This window comes from Callithrix jacchus, chromosome 5, assembly GCF_049354715.1.
Source record: "Callithrix jacchus isolate 240 chromosome 5, calJac240_pri, whole genome shotgun sequence".
Taxonomy (NCBI): Eukaryota; Metazoa; Chordata; class Mammalia; order Primates; family Cebidae; genus Callithrix; species Callithrix jacchus.
The window spans coordinates 134,613,845-134,632,500 of NC_133506.1; the positions used below are offsets into that span (position 1 = coordinate 134,613,845).

At 50.4% G+C, this 18,656-nt stretch overlaps 1 protein-coding gene across 10 annotated transcripts in view; it reads right to left on the reverse strand.

The window, feature by feature from the left end:
- Positions 1-680: 680 nt before the first annotated feature.
- The window catches only part of TIMP2 (TIMP metallopeptidase inhibitor 2), a 105,833-nt gene continuing 87,857 nt past the window's right edge, over positions 681-18,656 (reverse strand). For 9 of the 10 annotated variants that reach the window (XM_054257121.2, XM_054257122.2, XM_054257120.2 and 6 more), the window contains 4 exons: positions 17,212-17,312; positions 14,520-14,628; positions 5,166-5,290; positions 681-3,536 (listed from right to left, as the gene is read on the reverse strand). In XM_054257121.2, coding sequence (XP_054113096.2) covers positions 3,339-3,536; positions 5,166-5,290; positions 14,520-14,628; positions 17,212-17,312 — 533 coding nt within the window. In that variant the 3' untranslated portion in view covers positions 681-3,338. Of the gene's footprint in view, positions 3,537-5,165; positions 5,291-14,519; positions 14,629-17,211; positions 17,313-17,416; positions 17,533-18,656 lie in introns of those variants that run through there. The other variant, XM_035301961.3, reaches the window with a different exon arrangement.

Here is an 18,656-nt window from a genome sequence, read left to right on the forward strand (position 1 = left end):
CTTCCAAATAATTCTGGGCAGAGAGGGTGAAGGCTGAATGTAGGTCTAGTGCTGGCCATGAGCCCTCAGTGTTGAAGCTGGGAGATGGGTGTGTGGACCTGAGCGTCTCCATAATAAAAGGTGGAGGCATGTGCTAAATGAAGAGGGTCCTGTCATCTGCTTCCACGTCTTCATCCAGCTAAGAAAACCACATTTGCTCTTATCTGTCCCATCTCTGCCACTGAACCTCACTTTTCTTTTTTTTCTTGAGACAGGGTCTCACTGTGTTGCCCAGGCTGAAGTGCAGTGGCGTGATTATAGCTCACTGCAACCTCTGCCTCCCAGGCTCCAGTGATCCTCCCATCTCAGCCTTTTGAGTAGCCAGGACCAGATGCGTGCCACCACGCCTATTTTTGGTAGAGATGGGGTTTTGCTATGTTGGCCAGGCTGGTCTCGAACTCCTGGGCTCAAACGATCCACCTGCCTTGGCCTCCACAAGTGCTGGGATGACAGGTGTGAGCCACCACGCCTGGCCTGCACCCCACATTTGACTCAAAGCACACCAGCCGTTTCTCTGGAGGACACAGGGAGCACCTCTCCCCTGGGACAGGAAAGCCTCCTTTGCAAGGGCGGATTCCTATTCTTCAGCTAGAAAGTGGCCGTTCTGAACATCGGATACAGCCACACGGAGACAGCCCACATTCTCTTTGATAATACTGTTTATTGTCCACGGACCGAGCGATCGCTCAAGAATGATACAAAGCATCAGAGACATGCGCAGTCTGCTTGTCAACTTTCAGCAACTCTTGTGTGTTCCCTGCACAGGAAGGTCTCAGACTCCATATTCCAGCATAAACCCAGTGCTCCCCTCCCCCAAAATCCAAACAGAAACTAACAAAATCAACAGAGCTTTAAATTATGGCAGCAAGTCCGAGATTTCTTCATACTTATCAAGCAAAGATTTGAAAATAACTACAATGTAAACTTTAAATATTTTACTTGCAGGATGAAAAGGAGAAAGGAGCTGTGCTTAGAACATAACATATAAATTAAACGATGCCAAATGGAGAGCCTTCTTATACTATATGTATATCGCCATTATTCACCGGGAAGGTATTTGAGCGGCTTCACGTCTCGGCTGCCACCGGGAACTTATCTTGACCGGTTTTGTTTTCTGATCAGCATGGTTAAAAGACCAACGTGTGTGGATCGAATATAAAGGCCGCCTTTCAGATCAATCCTACTCAAAGATCCTTTACTTTGTAAAAATTTGAACTGGAGAACCAAAGACGAGAGACAGATGAAAGCAAAGAATACTCAGAGAACCAAAAGACCTGAAGGAAGCCACCCCAGAGGCCACGCTTTCCACTCAGGGTCAGAGTCAGATGCTTTCACGATGCAGAAACCTTTTTTTTTTTTTTTTTAAAGTCCAAGTCTAACACCTACTAAGGGTAATAAGAAACACAGCACAGGAATGATTACAGCTGATGTCAAAACAAACCAGAACATTAAAAAAATCAGCAGAAACAGGAGTAAATGTTACATATGATATCACCTTACAGGAAGCAAACGGGGGTGGGGTGTTATATGGGTCAGAGGGGTCTGGTGGAGTTGTATACACTGAAATGGCATGGACTGGTCCATTATGACATCTTACCAACTTTAGATCACTGTACAGCATGAACGCGCCTGTGGGGCAGGGGCTGATGCCTGGAAACCCTCCCAGTCTGCCCTAGAAAGGGAAGTCACCAAGGTCTGTGCTGACCAGGTCCCGGGTGGCACGGGGGCTCAGGGCACTCGGGGGTCAGGAGTCTTAACGGGTGCTTTGGGGTTGCTGCCGACAGAACAGGCTTAAGTGGCTTTGGAAGCGTTTTGCAGGACCATGCGCAGGCGTCAGGCTTCGGTGTCACTGTGTGTGTGTGTATACATGTCTGCATAATGTGCATGTATAGCGTCAGTTTATCTTTACAACACAGGTAGGAGGAAATGAGAGATTCTCCTTATCATTACTGAGAAAGTTCTTCCTATCTTAACCCCTATCTCACTAGCTTCAGAGAACACATAGGTTCCCCAGTTCCCTAGGAAGTTTCTTAACTAGGTAATCTTTGTAATTGAAGAAATAAAAGCAGAAGTTGGTATATCTGCAACTCAGGTTCACATATCATCTGTGAATTCACCTTTAGAAAAATGAGATGTCTCTAAAACAGGCCACAGTGTCCTGGAGGCTCAGAAAGAAGTGAGAGTCACCAAAGCCACCTACCTCCAAAATCCTTCCCTTCCTAGGCTGGACTTACTATGCTTATCCAGCGTCACGTGCAGAAAGCCCCATGGAGAACGATGCCTGTCAGTCTCTGAGGGAGAGAACACTACACGCGGGAGGGCACAGCAAGACCCAGCTTTTCCCCTCCTCAGGATGTGCAAATGGGGGCACAGCCAGGCCCCGCACACAAGCCCAGACAAAGCAAAGCCGCACAGCTCAATCCAGGCACCTGATGCCAGGAGGGGCACAAAGCAATGACTGCAGCAGCTGAGGAGGGATCTTGAGGGCAGCCACCAGCCCCACACAACAGCCTCAGGACAGGACCTTACAGATTCCCCGTCAGCTGGGGAGCATGTGGGTGGGGGGTGGGGGGTGCGGGAGAACAGAAAGACTCAGCTGAGGCTGAAACGTGGCTCAACTAGGGTTTCTCACTCCCATTTCTACAAGGCTCGGAGGGAGGCTCCCACTGGAATTCTGAGGATTAATAGGATGCATGGGGCTCCTTCGAGAACGAGCCATTGGTTCCAGGCTGCCCCTGGACATGGGGGAGTCACAGGTGCTGGGAGTTCATGGTGGGCACTGGGGCGACGGGGGCAGTTGCCAGGGGTAGGGAGTGCTACAGTAGGGCCAGAGGTGTAGAAGCTGCAGAAAACAAGGGCCCTGCCCTCTCAGGATGAAAGGGACCTGGTAGGCCTGCTACACAGTCTTGCAACGACCCTCGAAAGTTTCTGCAAAATTCCCATTTCCAGGCCCTGCCCTAACCCAGCTGGGAGATCCCTAAGTGCTGCCTGCTCGCGTCTGTGACGGTGCCAAGGCAGGGACTGAGAGGGAAGCCTCGTGTCCCTGCCCTGCCTGCCCCCAAGGATCAAAGCCCCAGACACACAGTGCCTGGCGAAGGGAAGATGGGATGACCCTGGACCCACGTCTCCCTCCAGACCCACAACCGTGTCTACAAGGAGAGGCGGGAGCAGAATCGCACTAACATGGACCCATGGGATGAGTGTTTTATTCATGCTGTTTCCAGGAAGGGATATCAGAGCTGGACCAGTCGAAACCCTTGGAGGCTTGGCAGTTGGCCACAGGACTGTGGCAGGCCCGATTATGGGTCCTCGATGTCAAGAAATTCCTGCTTGGGGGGCGCTGCACCACGGTACCACGCGCAGGAGCCATCACTTCTCTTGATGCAGGCGAAGAACTTGGCCTGGTGCCCGTTGATGTTCTTCTCTGTGACCCAGTCCATCCAGAGGCACTCGTCCGGGGAGGAGATGTAGCAGGGAATCATGGGGCAGCGTGTGATCTGGGGAGGGGCACACGGAGGGAGATGTGTCAGTGACCCAGGAAGGGGTAGGCGGAGGCCTCTCAGGGGGCAGGTCCAGACCCCTGTCTGCGGTGTGCAGGGATTGCAGCCTCTCCAGAGTCCCACAGCTCCTGCAGCGGCAGGCAGCTGGCCTCAGAGGGGGGCTCACCTGCAGGGACGCTGCACCCTGCCCACTGTAGCCCCCCTACTGCTGCAGCCGTCTCTTCTACCTCGCCGAGCATGAGAGAATGGCCTCATCTTGGCCCTGCCCTCCCAGGGACAAAGCAATGATAAAAGGGCCTGGGTCTCCTGGAGATAGATTCCAGCTGAGCAAAAAAGGCCGGGAAAAGGCCCATTCTTGCTCTCAAGCTCCAGACAAGGTCATCGGCAACTAGCAATTCAGCAAAGGAACCCAAGAATACAAGAGGTTGACCACCCTCACGGTCGTGGAAAGAAAAAGAAAGAACTTGCTTTGATTTCATGTTGGGCACAGAGGAGTTTTGCTTAATATACATATGGCTGGAGACTGGGTTCAGAATTCCTGTTCTGAACCTGCGGAGAAGGGGCTGGTGGCCACTGGGAGGGAGGGTGGCCCCAGGCAGCTCCCCAGGGAAGGCCGATCCCCGCAGCCTCACCCGAGTCTCCTCAGACTCACTGTGGATGATAGGGGGTGGGGGGTACCTAGCACTCAGCAATGCTTCCTGCAGGGAGGGTGGGGACAGGGTGCTAGGAGCCCATGGGATAGGGGCCAGCCTGGGAGCCCTGGAGGCGGCGATCTCACCCTCCACAGCCACATCTCAGAGCTTCGCTGCTAGAGCTGTGCCTGGCACAACCTCCGGGCTGATTTTAAGAGGAGCCCGTGTTCAGGTGTTCTCAGCAGACAGACCCCACGTAGACACCGACCCAGGTGTGGAAATGTCAGGAACGTTGGAAAAATCGTAATGCCTGCAGCGCCCTCTCATAAGCGTTTACACTTGCACATTTGTAGAAAATTACCCATAGGACCATTTTCTCCCCACACAGCTCCTTTTGCTAGAAACTACAGGTAACAGAGCTGAATTCATGCTCTTACTCTCCAATCTCCTAGCCTTCCAGACGTCCTCCCACTTTTTTTTGAGATGGAGTCTTACTCTGTCACCCAGGCTGGAGTGCAGTGGTGCGATCTTGGGGCTCACTGCAACCTCCACCTTTCAGGTTCGAGCAATTCTCGAGCTTCAGCCTCCAAAGTTGCTGGGATCACAGGCATGCATTACCTCACCTGGCTAATTTTTGTGTTTTTGTAGAGACAGGGTTTTGCCATGTTGGCCACACTGATCTCAAACTCCTGACCTCAAGCAACCCTCTCACCTTGGCCTCCCAAAGTGCTGGGATTATAGGCTGAGCCACTGCGACAGCCTCCAGACACCCCTTGGCAGAGATGTGTTCAGAGCTCTCCAGGGACCGGGGGCCAAAGGCTCTGTCTCCAGCCAGACAGCCTCATTCCTGGGATGACCATACATTCCCAGAGCCCAGTCTTAAATTAGGACCTGAGGATCAAGAGGCCCTGGAAAGCCAGGGACCAAAACCCCCACTGTCCATCTGGAGACAGTGGGAGGAGGTGATGCCCCAGGGGAGGCGGGACCCGCTTACCTTGCACTCGCAGCCCATCTGGTACCTGTGGTTCAGGCTCTTCTTCTGGGTGGTGCTCAGGGTGTCCCAGGGCACAATGAAGTCACAGAGGGTGATGTGCATCTTGCCGTCCCCCTCGGCCTTTCCTGCGGAGAGACAGGGTCACCAAGCTCAGAGGGTCAAGTCCTCCTTCTGCCCAGATCCTGCACCCGGCGCAGGGGTGCCGGGATTTCGCTGTAACCATACTGTGCACTCTCTATTCTGAGTTTAAACATAACATGTGGCTGGGCATGGTAGCTCACTCCTGTAATCCCAGCATTGTGGAAGGCTGAGGCACAAGAATCACTCTTGAACCCCAGAGGCAGAAGTTGCAGTGAGCTGAGATAGCGCCATGCACTCCAGCCTGGGTGACAAAGCGAGACTCTGTCTCAGAAAAATAAAAAGTGGAAAAAAACCCATAATGCACGTTCGCTGATAGAAACTTAAATGTAGTTAAATGTAGGAAACAATCAAGAAAAACTTCCCTACTTTCATTACCCCCAGCTAATATTTTGATGTATCTCCTTCCAATGTTCCAGGGCTGATTTTGAGAGAGTCTTGCTCTGTCACTCACTCAGCCCAGAGTGCAACGGTATGATCACGGCTCCCACTGCAGCCTTGACCTCCCAGGCTCAGCGACCCTCCCACCTCAGCCTCCCAAATAGCTGGGACTATCGGTGTGAACCATGACACCTGCTCACCCTGCTTATTTATTTTTTTGTAGAGACGGTGTCTTGCTACGTTACTCAGGCTGGTCTCAAACTTCTGGGCTCAAGCGATACCTCCGCCTTGGCCTCCCAAAGTGCTGGGATTACAGGCATGAGTCAGTATGCCTGGCCCCAATATTCTTTTTAATTAAATTTTATTCTAGAAAAAAAGTAGGAAGATGATATCTCACTAATTTGCCCAGGCTGGTCTTGAACTCCTGAGCTCAAGTGGTCCTCCCACCTTGACTTCCCAAAGTGCTGGGATGACAGGTGAGTCACTGCGCCCGGCCAATATTCTCTTATACGTGCATCTTCATACACAAAACATCGTGCAGTATGTAGACTGTATTATCTCCTGTTTTTTTCCATAAAATATTAACTCATAGGCATTTCTCCCATTTGAGTTTGAACTTGTAATTCTGCATTTTCCCATGAAGAAGAGCCAAAACATGGAATTTTTGAAAATGAGGAAACTGCCCTGAATTCCCTTCATCAGGCATGGAGAGCTGCGGCTCCTTTCTGTACTTCAGGCTCCTGCCTCGGCTGCCTCCTTCCAGGGCTGGAGATTCTACCTTGGCAACAGCCGTGCATTGTCCAAGCAGGAGGAAAAGAACAAAGGAGTGTGGTGCAGAACCTAATGACAGCTATGGAAATCATTTCAAAACTCTCATGCCTCTAAATCCCTGCACTTTAGAAGCCCAAGGCGGGCGGATCACTTGAGGTTAGTTAGGAGTTAGAGACCAGCCTGGCTAACATAGTGAAACTCCGTCTCTACTAAAAATACAAAAAACTTGGCTAGGCATGGTAGCACATGCCTGTAAGCTACTCAGGAGGCTGAGGCAGCTGGGTCACTTGAACCTGGGAGGTGCAGGTTGCAGTGAGCCAAGATGGCAACACTGCACTCCAGCCTGGGTGACAGAACGAGACTCCATCTCAAAAAAGAAAAAAATACATAAATAAAATAAAAACTCATCTTTCAGGCTGGGCACAGTGGCTCACACCTGTAATCCCAGCACTTTGGGAGGCCAAGGTGGGCAGATCACTCGAGGTCACAAGTTTGAGACCAGTCTGGCCAACATGGTGAAACCCTGTCTCTAGTAAAAATACAAAAATTAGCCAGGCATGGTGGCGGGTGCCTGTAATTCCAGCTACTCAGGAGGCTGAGGGAGGAGAATTGTTTGAACCCTGGGTCATAGGTTACAGTGGGCCGAGATCATGCCACGACACTCCAGCCTGGATGACAAGAATGAAACTCCATCTAAAAATAAATAAATAAAATAAAAATACAAAAAAATTAGCCAGGTGTGGTGGCACATGCCTGTGGTCCCAGCTACTCGGAAGGGTGAGGCAGGAGAATTGCTTGAACTCAGGAGGCAGAGGTTGCCGTGAGTCAAGTCATGCCACTGCATTCCAGCTTGGGTGACAGAGTGAGACTCAAAACAACAAAAAAACCACCCGATCCTCCTGCTACAACAGCCTCTTGTGAAGAGACACAGCTGTCAGTGATGTGCACCTGCGCCTGGCAGACACTGATGGGTAATTCCTCGAGAAGCAGACAGAGCCCCAGGCTGTGCTCTGAGCACTTCTGTTTGACAAAGTTTCACTCATCTGACTTAATGATCTCAGGCACAGCACCAGCCTCAGAGGATCCGCTAATAGAAACGCAGCCCAGTGAAGAACTAACGCAGCTTGCCGTCTGCACCCCCATGCCATGGAAATGCGTCCCGCTTGCCTGGGGCTTCAAGCAGGCACAATTGGCCTCCATTGTCCTGGGCACAGTGCCATCATTGTGCCAGCTCCCTGGGTTTGAATTCCATGCACTTCCAGTTCTAGCTGCTCCTTTACCTTTGGGAGCTCTTCGGGTCCTTTTATCTGTTTAGACTCGTGACATTCCAGGTGCGGAACAGGATGAGAAAGCAGAATGACTCCTGTAACGTTTATTTCGCATCCTATAACTTCACAAGGCAAGTGTTTGGGTGGCCTCAATTCAAAACTAGATACGTAACTTTCCCCGCTAGACCCACAGCTATTTTCCGTGAGTTCAGAATAAATCAGGAAGGAGCAAAACTGACACATGGGAAGGAACCCATTCCTGGATCCTGGTTGATTCTGGCATTTGGTGCCCGTACAGGTAAACTGCAGCCCCATGCCCGGCCAGCCTGGGCATCCACCAGCACAGACAGGCTGCAACTCCATCCTGGCTTCCCAGCTTCTTTGGTGATTTCGGCTGTCTGTATCACTTGACTAGCAGCAATTCCCACTTTATATTAGACTTGACTTTCTTCTGCATCTCACTCCTTAGCCAGAGAGTAAGTATAGAGGGTAAGGGTTGTGTCTTAACCCTTACGTATCCACAGTTCCCTACATAGTAATTGCTCAGTAACTTTACTGATGAGGCCCCCAGTGCTTGTTCTCATGATTTGCTTCACATTCTGCCTTTTCCTGCCATCTTCTATTTTGGCCTTTTACCACCAATTCTGGCTTCCACATAAGGTAAGCAATGGCAGGAAGAAGAGATGAAGTGAAATTTTATCTTTTCTTTTTTTTGTTGTTGGAGACGGAGTCTTGCTCTATCACCCAGGCTGGAGTGCAGTGGCACCATCTCTGCTCACTGGAACCTCCACCTCCAGGGTTCAAGCAATTCTCCTGCCTCAGCCTCCCAAGTAACTGGGATTACAGGCGTGCGCCACCATGGGTGCCTAAATCTTTTTATTTTTTAGTAGAGGCAGGGTTTCACTATGTTGGCCAGGGTGGTATTGAACTACTGACCTCCAGTGATACTGGCCAAAAAACGGTATCTTTTCAATGGTACTAGTTACTGGGCTAATGTGAACACTGGCTGTCACGTATAAATGTTAAGAAAAGATCCCCTCTGGGTTGGGTGCGGTGGCTCACGCCTGCAATCCCAGACCTTTGGGAGGCCAAGGCTGGTGGATCACAAGGTCAAGACATTGAGACCATCCTGGCCAACATGGTGAAAGTCCATCTCTACTAAAAATACAAAAATTAGCTGGGCGTGGTGGCCTGCACCTGTAGTCCCAGCTACTCGGGAGACTGAGACAGGAGAATTGCTTGAACCCAGGAGGTGGAGGCTGCAGTGAGCTGAGATCACGCCACTGCACTCCAGCCTGGTGCCTGGTGACAGAGTGAGACCCTGACTCCAAAAAACAGAAAAGAAAAGACCCCCTCTGGTCTGATTAAGACTTGGCTGGGCGTACATACCATGAGCATCTGCTGTAATGTTCTACTTATGTCTGTCTTGGAGAAAAGCGAGGCATGAGTCTTGGTTACAGAAAACCAGGAATTAAAATTTGTAACAAAGGGTTGTATGTTTATTTTTCCTTTTGGAGAAGAGGAACGCAGAAGAAAATTACAGGGCCAATTCTGTATGAGTCTCCTGGTACCCGACTCTGCACATGAGGCTGAGTCATCAGCCCAAGAGGAGGTGGCCCGCTCAGGCCGTGTGGTCGGTCACTCACCAGCCGTAGCCAGTCCGAGCTTCGTGGTTCACGTGCCTATGATTTCTGGTTAACCCCCGGATAAAGGGCCGATCCTGAGTCCAGGCAACCTAAATCTAGGTTCCTGATTCAGGAAATAAATGCCAGATTGAATGTGGAGTCATCTGACCAAGGCTGGGAAAGAAGTCAGATGGGAGAAGCTCCTCTTGCCACAATGTGAGTCAGCCACTGTGGCCACAACGGCCCCACCCCTGCTCCCCCTCCCAGGGAGAGGAGGATGAAGTAATGCAGCCTCATTGGTGGAGGAGAAGATACACAGCCAGCTGGCCACTGGGCAGGTCTCACAGTCTTCTTCAACTTTGATTTTAGAAGCAGAAAGTCCATGTGCAGATCTGTTACATGGGTGTACTGTGTCCCTGAGGTCTGGAATACAAATGGATCCAGCGCCCAGGTAGTAAGGATGGTGCTCAGTAGCTAGGTTTTCTCAGCCCTTACCCCACAATTCCTCCCTCTTGCCTCCTTGTATGCCCCAGTGTCTCTTGTTCCCATTTTTATGACCATGTGTACCCAATATTTAGCTCCCACTTATAAGTGAGAACATGTGGTATTTGGTTTTCTGTTTTTGCATGAGTTCCCTTAGGATAATGGTTTCCAGCTACATTTGTGTCACTGCAAAGGACATGATTTCATTCCTTTTTACAGCTGTGTAGTATTCCGTGGTATATACGCACCACATTTTCTTTATCCAGTTCACCATGGATGGGCACTTGGGTTGAGTCCATGTCTTTGCTATTGCAAACAGTGGTGATGAACATACAGGCGCAATATCATTGAATGACTTATTTTCCTTTGGGTGTATACCCAGGAGTGGGACTGCTGGGTCGAATACTGCTTCCATTCTCAGTTCTCTGAGAAACCTCCAAAGCGTGCTCCACAGTAGCGAACTCTTTTACATTCCCACTAACATGTCAGTGTTCCCTTTTCTCTGCAGCCTTGCCAACATCGGTTTTATTGTTTTTCACTTTTTAACTAGAGCTCTTCAGAATCTTTCCATGACAGCTTTCTAGTGAGGATCCCGCTACAGATCCAGGGAGCAGTGAACTTCCAGCAGAGCCTTCACGCCCATTCTGCTACAGGCTACCCTAGCTCTTCGTAGACCTTCAGTGTAGTTCTGTATTGACTCACCAGCTTGTCACGCAGTGCTGTGCCACATGCATGGGTCACTGCCATTCCCAATTTGTTTTTTTTTTTTTTTTTTGAGACAGAGTCTTGCTCGTCGCCACGCTGGAGTGCAGTGGCATGAGCTCGGCTCATTGCAGCCTCTGCCTCCCAGGTTCCAGCAATTCTCCTGCCTCAGCCTACTGAGTAGTTGGGATTACAGGTGCACCCCACCATGCCCAGCTAATTTTTGTATTTTCAGGAGAGATGGGGTTTCACCACGTTGGCCAGGCTGGTCTTGAACTCCTGACCTCAGATGATCTGCCTGTCTCGGCCTCCCTAAGTGCTGAGATTACAGGCGTGAGCCATTGTACCCGGCCCATCTCCAATTTAAGAAATAAAACTATCAGCTACCCTTGAGTGAGGTCTGAGATAACCAGCATCTCTGGGACCATCATTCTGGCCTCCCACTCCCACTTTCACCCTCTCAACAACCCCTCGTGGGGCAGATACTACTGTCGCCATCCCCCACATATTGATCAGCATGGGAGGCACCGACAGGTAAAGTCACTTAGTCAAGGACATTAAGGAGTCAGGTGTCAGAGCACAGATTCAAACTCCAGCCTTCACTTTCCAGAGCCTTCACTTGGGCGTCTCATTGTGTCGCCTCACATCTTTTCATTACACTTAGTCGTTATCTTTTCCTCTTCTAAAATACAGACAGGGTCTTGCTCTGCCACCCAGGCTGGAGTGCAGCGGTGCAGGCCTAGCTCACTGCAGCCTCAAACACCTGAGCTCAAGGGATCTTCCTGCCTCAGCCTCCCAAGCAGCTAGGATTACAGGTGCACATGACCACACCCAGCTGATTTCCTTCCTTCCTTCCTTCATATTTTGTAGATATAGGGTCTTGCTATATCGTCCAGGTTGATCATGAACTCCTAACCTTCAACCATCCTCCTGCCTCAGCCTCCCCAAATGCTGGGATTACAGGTGTGAGCCACTGTGGTTAACCCATTTACTTATTTTCTTTATGCAAGAAACTGTTAGCACTTGGCACCTGTAGTTCTGTGCCCTCAACATAACCTCCTCATGCCTCCTCCTTGAGATATTAAGTAGTGTCTGTGTTATAAAGTTAATGGAAATGTTAACAATTTGAAAACATTTATAGAATTCAACTGAGAAGAATATGACACATTGGAAACTGTAAAATGTATGCACATAAAAAGAAATCAAATCTGACCCATGCTACAGCACGGATGAACTTGAGGACACGATGCGAAGCACAGCAGGTGAGCTACGGAAGGAGGTGTGACCCCACCTGCACGAGGTGCCGAGATCACACAAATTCATGGAGATGAAGTAGAAAGGTGGCTGGGAGAGGCTGCGTGAACAGAGGACCAGGGAAGTATCAGTAATGGGGACAGAGATTCAGTTTGGGATGACGAAAAAGTTCTAGAAATAGGTAGTGATAGTTACATAACATCGTGAATGTACTTAATGCTGGCCCGGCGCAGTGGCTCACGCCTGTAATCTCAGCACTCTGGGAGGCTGAGGTGGGCGGAGCACCTGAGGTCAGGAGTTCAAGACCAGCCTGGCTAACATGGCAAAACCCTCTCTCTACTAAAAATACAAAAAATTAGCTGGGCATGGTGGCGGGTGTCTGAGATCCTCCCAATCCTCAGGAGGCTGAGGCAGGAGATTTGCTTGAACCTGGGAAGCAGAGGTTGCAATGACCAGAGATTGCACCACTGCCCTCCAGGCTGGGCGACAGAGAGAGACTCCATCTCAACAAAACAAAACCAAACAAAAAGCAGAGAGCCCCGCCATGGGCGAGGATTCAGCTGGGCATGTTTGGAGACCGGTGCTGGCTCAGACCAAGGTCACTTTTGCACCCAAGAGTCTACCTGTGCATGGAAACCCCACCCTTTGTCCTTCCACAGCTCTGCAGTTTGGCCAGACAACCCCTAGAGGGCAGTGTGAGGAGACTGAGCTGGGACTGCGGGACTTAATTGAAAGGCTGTTCCCGATGGACTAGGAACAAAAAGAGGACACAGAAAACTGGAATTAAGTTCCCTGCACCATGGGGGATTTTGTCTCCTTTCTCGTCTCTCCAGATTTTACTTTTCTGATGACAAAAGTCAAAGATGTCATAATTTTATTTTATTTTGAGACAGAATCTCCCTCTGTCACCAGGCACCAGGCTGGAGTGCAGTGGCGCGATCTCGGCTCACTGCAACCTCTGCAATTCTCCTGCCTCAGCCTCCCGAGTAGCTGGGACTACAAGTGCACGCCACCAGGCTCAGCTAATTTTTATATTTTTTAGTAGAGATGGGGTTTCACCATGTTGGCCAGGATGGTCTCGATCTCTTGACCTCGTGATCCACCAGCCTCAGCCTCCTAAAGTGCTGGGATTACAGGTGTGATGCCATAATTTAAAGCTTTAACAAATACAGTAAAGAACTGAAGGAGAGACACAGCAGACGCCAACACACCAGGCAATCTCCTCCTGTGCTGTTCTGTGCACACGCTGCAGCAGCCCCTGAATGCCACACTGCAGACCACGCCTCGGCCATGTGCCACGACATGTACTGTGCAGCCACCCCCGCTCTTTTGCCTCCCTGTGGTTTTCTGAGGGCATTAGCTAGCCGGGAAGGTCTTCGCACCACAGGTGATCTTCGTCCACTTACCCCTCTCCAGTCGATTTTCTTTTTCTTATTATGAAAATCATAGATAATACTGGGCATGTAAAATGATACAGCTGCTTTGGAAAACGGTTCGGCAGCTCCTCAAAGGGTTAAATCTAAAGTCACCCAAACCCCCTCAACCCCAATTCCACTGCCAGTGATACACCCGAGAAAAATGAGAACAGGTCCCTTCAAAAACCCACACACCATGTTCACTGCAGCATTTGTCACAACTGTCGAACAGTGGCAACAACCCAAATGCCCATCAGATGATGAGAGGATACACAAAATGTGGCCGCTCCGTACAACAGAATATCCTAGACAGGAATGAAAGTCTCATACATGCTGTCACATGATCAGCCTTGGAAACACGGAAGAAGCCAGTTATGCAAGGCCACATGTAGGATTCCGTTCCTAGGAAAGCCGAGCATAGAGAAATCTGTAGAGACAGGAAGTATGCTAGTGGCTGCTTTGGGCTGGGGTGTGGGGAGAGGGGGCGTTAGGAGGGTAATAGCTCAAGAATATAGGATTTCGTTCTGACTACAGTGATGGTTGCATAACTCTGTGAATATACTAAAACCACAGAATTGTAGGCCGGGTGTGGTGGCTCACGCTTGTAACCCCAGCACTTTGGGAGGCTTAGGCAGGCTGATCGCTTGAGGTCAGGAGTTCGAGACCAGCCTGGCCAACATTGTGAAACCTCTTCTCTACTAAAAATATTTTAAAAAGTTAGCCAGGTGTGGTGGCGCATGCCCGTAATCCCAGCTAGTTGGGAGGATGAGGCAGGAGAATCGCTTGAACCCTGGAGGCAGAGGTTACAGTGAGCCAAGATTGTGCCACTCACTCCAGCCTAGGCAACAGAGCTAGACTCCATCTCAAAAAAAAAAGAAAGAAAGAAATGGTTAACATGGTTATATTTTGCTACATATATTTTACCACAATAAAAAAAAAGGAGACAGATGAAGAAATAAGTCAAGCAAGTCTTCAACAGACTTCACACAAGCTCTCGGCCCTCCTGATGGCAGAAGAGTTTCTCTGCCTTGCACATTTCCAGCACCCTGCACACGCCTCCCTTTTAGGAACAAAAGGCAAAAATGCTCACCTTTTTGTCCACCAATCTTAAATTTCCAAGGAAACTGGCAGGTAGGTGAACATTCACTAGCATTCTCTGATGGGAAGTGGCAGACAGGGCACCGTGCACCCTGCCTCACTATTCCTCAGCTTCTCCGCCTCCCTGCCCGCGGAACCTGGGAAATGAGCCCTGGACCGCGTCAAGGAACAGCCTTGCTTCTGAGCACGCCTCTGGCTGATGGCCCCACTCATACGCACCTGCAATGAGATATTCCTTCTTTCCTCCAACGTCCAGCGAGACCCCACACACTGCCGAGGAGGGGGCTGTGTAGATAAACTCTATGTCCTTTTCAGGCCCTTTGAACATCTAGAAAGACAGGAGAAGGACATGTAAGCAGAGGCAGGTGGCACAGTCGGTGAATTCCACTCCCGTCCAGAACACCCTGGGCAGCACAACCTGTATCTGTGGTATACCCGGCACCAGAGAGGAGGACCAGGGAGTGCCAACTGCATGGATTAGAAAACGATCATTTCCACTGGGCGCAGGGCTCACGCCTACAATCCCAGCACTGTGGGAGGCTGAGGCGGGTGGATCACCTGAGGTCAGGAGTTCAAGACCAGCCTGGCCATGATAGTGAAACCCCATCTCTACTAAAAAACAAAAATTAGCTGAGCATGGTGGCAAGTGCCTGTAATCCCAGCTACTCAGGAGGCTGCGGCAGGAGAATCATTTGAACTCAGGAGGCAGAGGTTGCAGTGAGCCGAGACTGCTCCACTGCACTCCAGCCTGGACAAAAAAAAAAAAAAAAAAGAAAAGAAAGAAAAAAGGCGAGGCACAGTAGCTCATGCCTGGAATCCCAGCACTTTGGGAGGCTGAGGCAGGCAGATCATGAGGTCAAGAGACTGAGACCATCCTGGCCAACATGGTGAAACCCCACCTCTACTAAAAAAATTAGCTGGGTGTGGTGGTGTGGGCCTGTAGTCCCAGCTACTCCGGAGGCTGAGGCAGGAGAATCGCTTGAACCCAGGAGGCGGAGGTTGCAATGAGCCGAGACTGCACCACTGCATTCCAGCCTGGCAACAGAGCAAGATTCCACCTCAAAAAAAAAGAAAAAAGAAAAGAAGACTGTTCTTTTTTTTTTGAGACGGAGTTTCGCTCTTGTTACCCAGGCTGGAGTACAATGGCGCAATCTCGGCTCACTCTGTTGCCCAGGCTGGGTCTGCAACATTCACTTCCCAGTCTCAAGTGATCCTCCCACCTCAGCCTCCCGAGTAGCTGGGACTACAGGCATGTGCCACCACGCCTGGCTATTTTGTTTTTGTTTTTTATTAGTAGAAACAAGGTCTCTCTGTATCACCCAGGCTGGTCTCAAACTCCTGAGCTCAAGCAATCCTCCTGCCTCAGCCTCCCAAAGTACTGGGATTACAGGCTTGAGTCACTCTACCCAACCCATGTTTCCAGGAATTTTGATCAAGTATTGTTTACTTGATGGCAATGAGAGCAGACAGGCACCTCAGGAATCAGGGTGTAACTCCACGGGCCAGAGGGGCTTGCTTTCTCAACATCTGGTTTCCTCACAGCCTTTGAGGAACACACCTGCCTCCCAGGTGAAGAAGAGCCATTTTCCCACCACTCAGGGAGGGTGCTTTTCTCCCCCTGAAGAGTTTCAATAAGCAAACCCAAATGGAATGGGATCATGCCTCACTGTCATCACAAATAGCTTTGAGAGCTAAACTCCAACTTGTACCAAGGAAGGTTAAGTTGATGTATTAAATGACATCATTTGCCAAAAGGCTAAAAGCATTTCCTCGGCACTGACACCGGCCTTTTCACAACCCCTTCATGAGGTCGTAAGAGCAGATCCTCCTTCCTGCTTCATAAAGAATGAGGCTTAGGCACTGAGAGACTAGGTCACCCCCTTAAAGTGACATAGATGTGATGATGAAGCATCCCAATGACCTTCTGATGACACTGATTTTCAACTGTCTCTGTCTCCTTCTCAAACATGGGCTTCTTCCCATATGTCCCTGAACACAAATAGTGCTTTGAAGAAACTAACAAATGACCCGCCCCCACCCTCAGGCTGCAGCCCCTCTCCCACCAGCATCTCATCTTCTTAGTGACTGGTCCATTCCAAATCTCCATGTCTTTCCCTGTTTCTGGAAGCTGCCCCAACACAGCGGGCAGAGGACTCCTCCTTCTGCCAAGTCCATTCTCCTGTTAGGACTGCAGGCAAACTGGGCAGGTGCAGGCCATACACTGCAGTCTGGGGGACTTGGGTGCCGTTCTCTCACACCAAGTCTTCGAAACCCACAACAGCTCTACCACAGAGAGGCCCCACGAATGGCCCACAGATGTTATGGGGAGCTTGGTAACTTGAAGTGGAAGCCGTGCCACTGATCTGTCATCCATCAAAGTCAAGGTGACAGGTATTTTTTTTTGAGATGGAGTCTTGATCTGTCACCCAGGATGAATTACAGTGGCACGATCTCAGCTCATTGCAACCTCCACCTCATGGGTTCCAGCGATTCTCCTGCCTCAGCCTCTCAAGTAGTTGGGATTACAGGCACCCACCACCATGCCTGGCTAATTTTTGTGTTTTTAGTGGAGACGGGGTTTCACTATGTTGGCCAGGCTGGTCTCAAACTCCTGACCTCAGGTGATCTGCCCACCTCGGCCTCCAAAAGTGCTGGGATTACAGGCGTGAGCCACGGCGCCTGGCCAGGTTTCTGGGGGGAATTGACCTTGCAGGGAACATGTCATCTCCACACAACTTTTCAGGCATTCTAGGATTAAGGGAAATCGGATCTATTTGCAGCTTGATGATGTCACCCTCTGCTCTGCTCCACAGGTGGCCATATCATGTTCCAGGGACCCGGCTCTCTGCCAACCCCAACGCCCCACAGCTGTGCCCACAGTGCAGCCCAGGACACCCGTGGCCACTGTTACCTTTATCTGCTTGATTTCATACTGGATCCTCTTGATGGGGTTGCCGTAAATGTCGTTCCCAGAGTCCACCTCCTTCTCACTGACAGCTTTGGCCCTGATCACTGCAAAACACAAGACAGAGAGGTGAGGAGAGTTCCTGAAAGATGCTCCTGAGGCTGAGAGGGATGAGGCACCCAGACCTGCAGGAGGCACTGGGGTCACATACAGCAGCAAGGTGCAAGGAGGGCAAGGGTCATGATGAACCCAGCCCCTAGCACGGCGTCCCCTCCTGCAAGCAGAGAGATGATGCCCAGCCTCCTCCTCCTTCCACGATTCTTCAACAAGAATCCTTCTTTGTCGACAGGGGCCCCTGCCAGAAGTCCAGAGTCCCTTGTGACCAGGGTGGTTTCTGTAACAGTGGGAGGCAGTCACTGATTTAACCAAAGCTTGTCTGCTGATGACATGCTTGACTGCTTTCCGACTTTTTTCCTTCTTTCCGTGGGTCTCATTGGTGGCTGGGGCAAGCAGACACACCACGGAACTGACCAACATTCGGTGAAGGATGGGACATTTCCCCACCCTCCAGCCATGGCCTATCGGAAAATAAGCTTTTCTGGGCCGAGGGCAGAGGCGGAGTTACCCACCTTAAGGGGCCTTAAAGGTACCCAACATGTCTAGGTTTGGAAGGTCTATCCAGCTGTCCTCCTCATCTGTCCTGACGTGGAAAATGTTCTATGGGTAATTATTTTTTTCCCCAAGATGGAATCTCGCTCTGTCGCCCAGACTGGAGTGCAGTGGCACAATTGTGGCTCATTACAACCTCTGCCTCCCAGGTTCAAGTGATTCTCCTGCCTCAGCCTCCCAAGTAGCTGGGATTATAGGCACCTGTCACCACACCTAGTTAAGTTTGTTTTTGTTTTTTCAGACAGAGTCTCGCTCTGTCACCCAGGCTGGAGTACAGTGGTGCGATCTCAGCTCACTGCAACCTCTGCCTCCTAGGTTCAAGAGATTCTCCTGCCTCAGCTTTCTGAGCAGCTGGGATCATAGGCGGCTGCCAGCACACTCAGCTAGTTTTTGTATTTTTAGTAGAGACAAGGGTTTGCCATGTTGGCCAGGCTAGTCTTGAACTCCTGGCCTCAGGTGAATTACCCACCTCAGCCTCCCAAAGTGCTGGGATTACAGGAGTGACCCACAGTGCCCAACCTTAATTTCTGTATTTTTAGTAATGACAGGGTTTCATCATGTTGGCCAGGCTGGTCTCGAGCTCCTGACTTCAAGTGATTCACCTGCCTCAGCCTCCCCAAGTGCTCAGATTACAGGTGTGAGCCACCAGGCCCGGCCTGGGTGATTCTTTCTAGTAACAGACTCTATTAGGAGCACAATGGGGCAGAGTCAGAACATTTCACCCAAAAGAGACATCTGCAGGTACAGCTGGCAGAGCCAAGGGACAGATGCTGAGGAAGGAC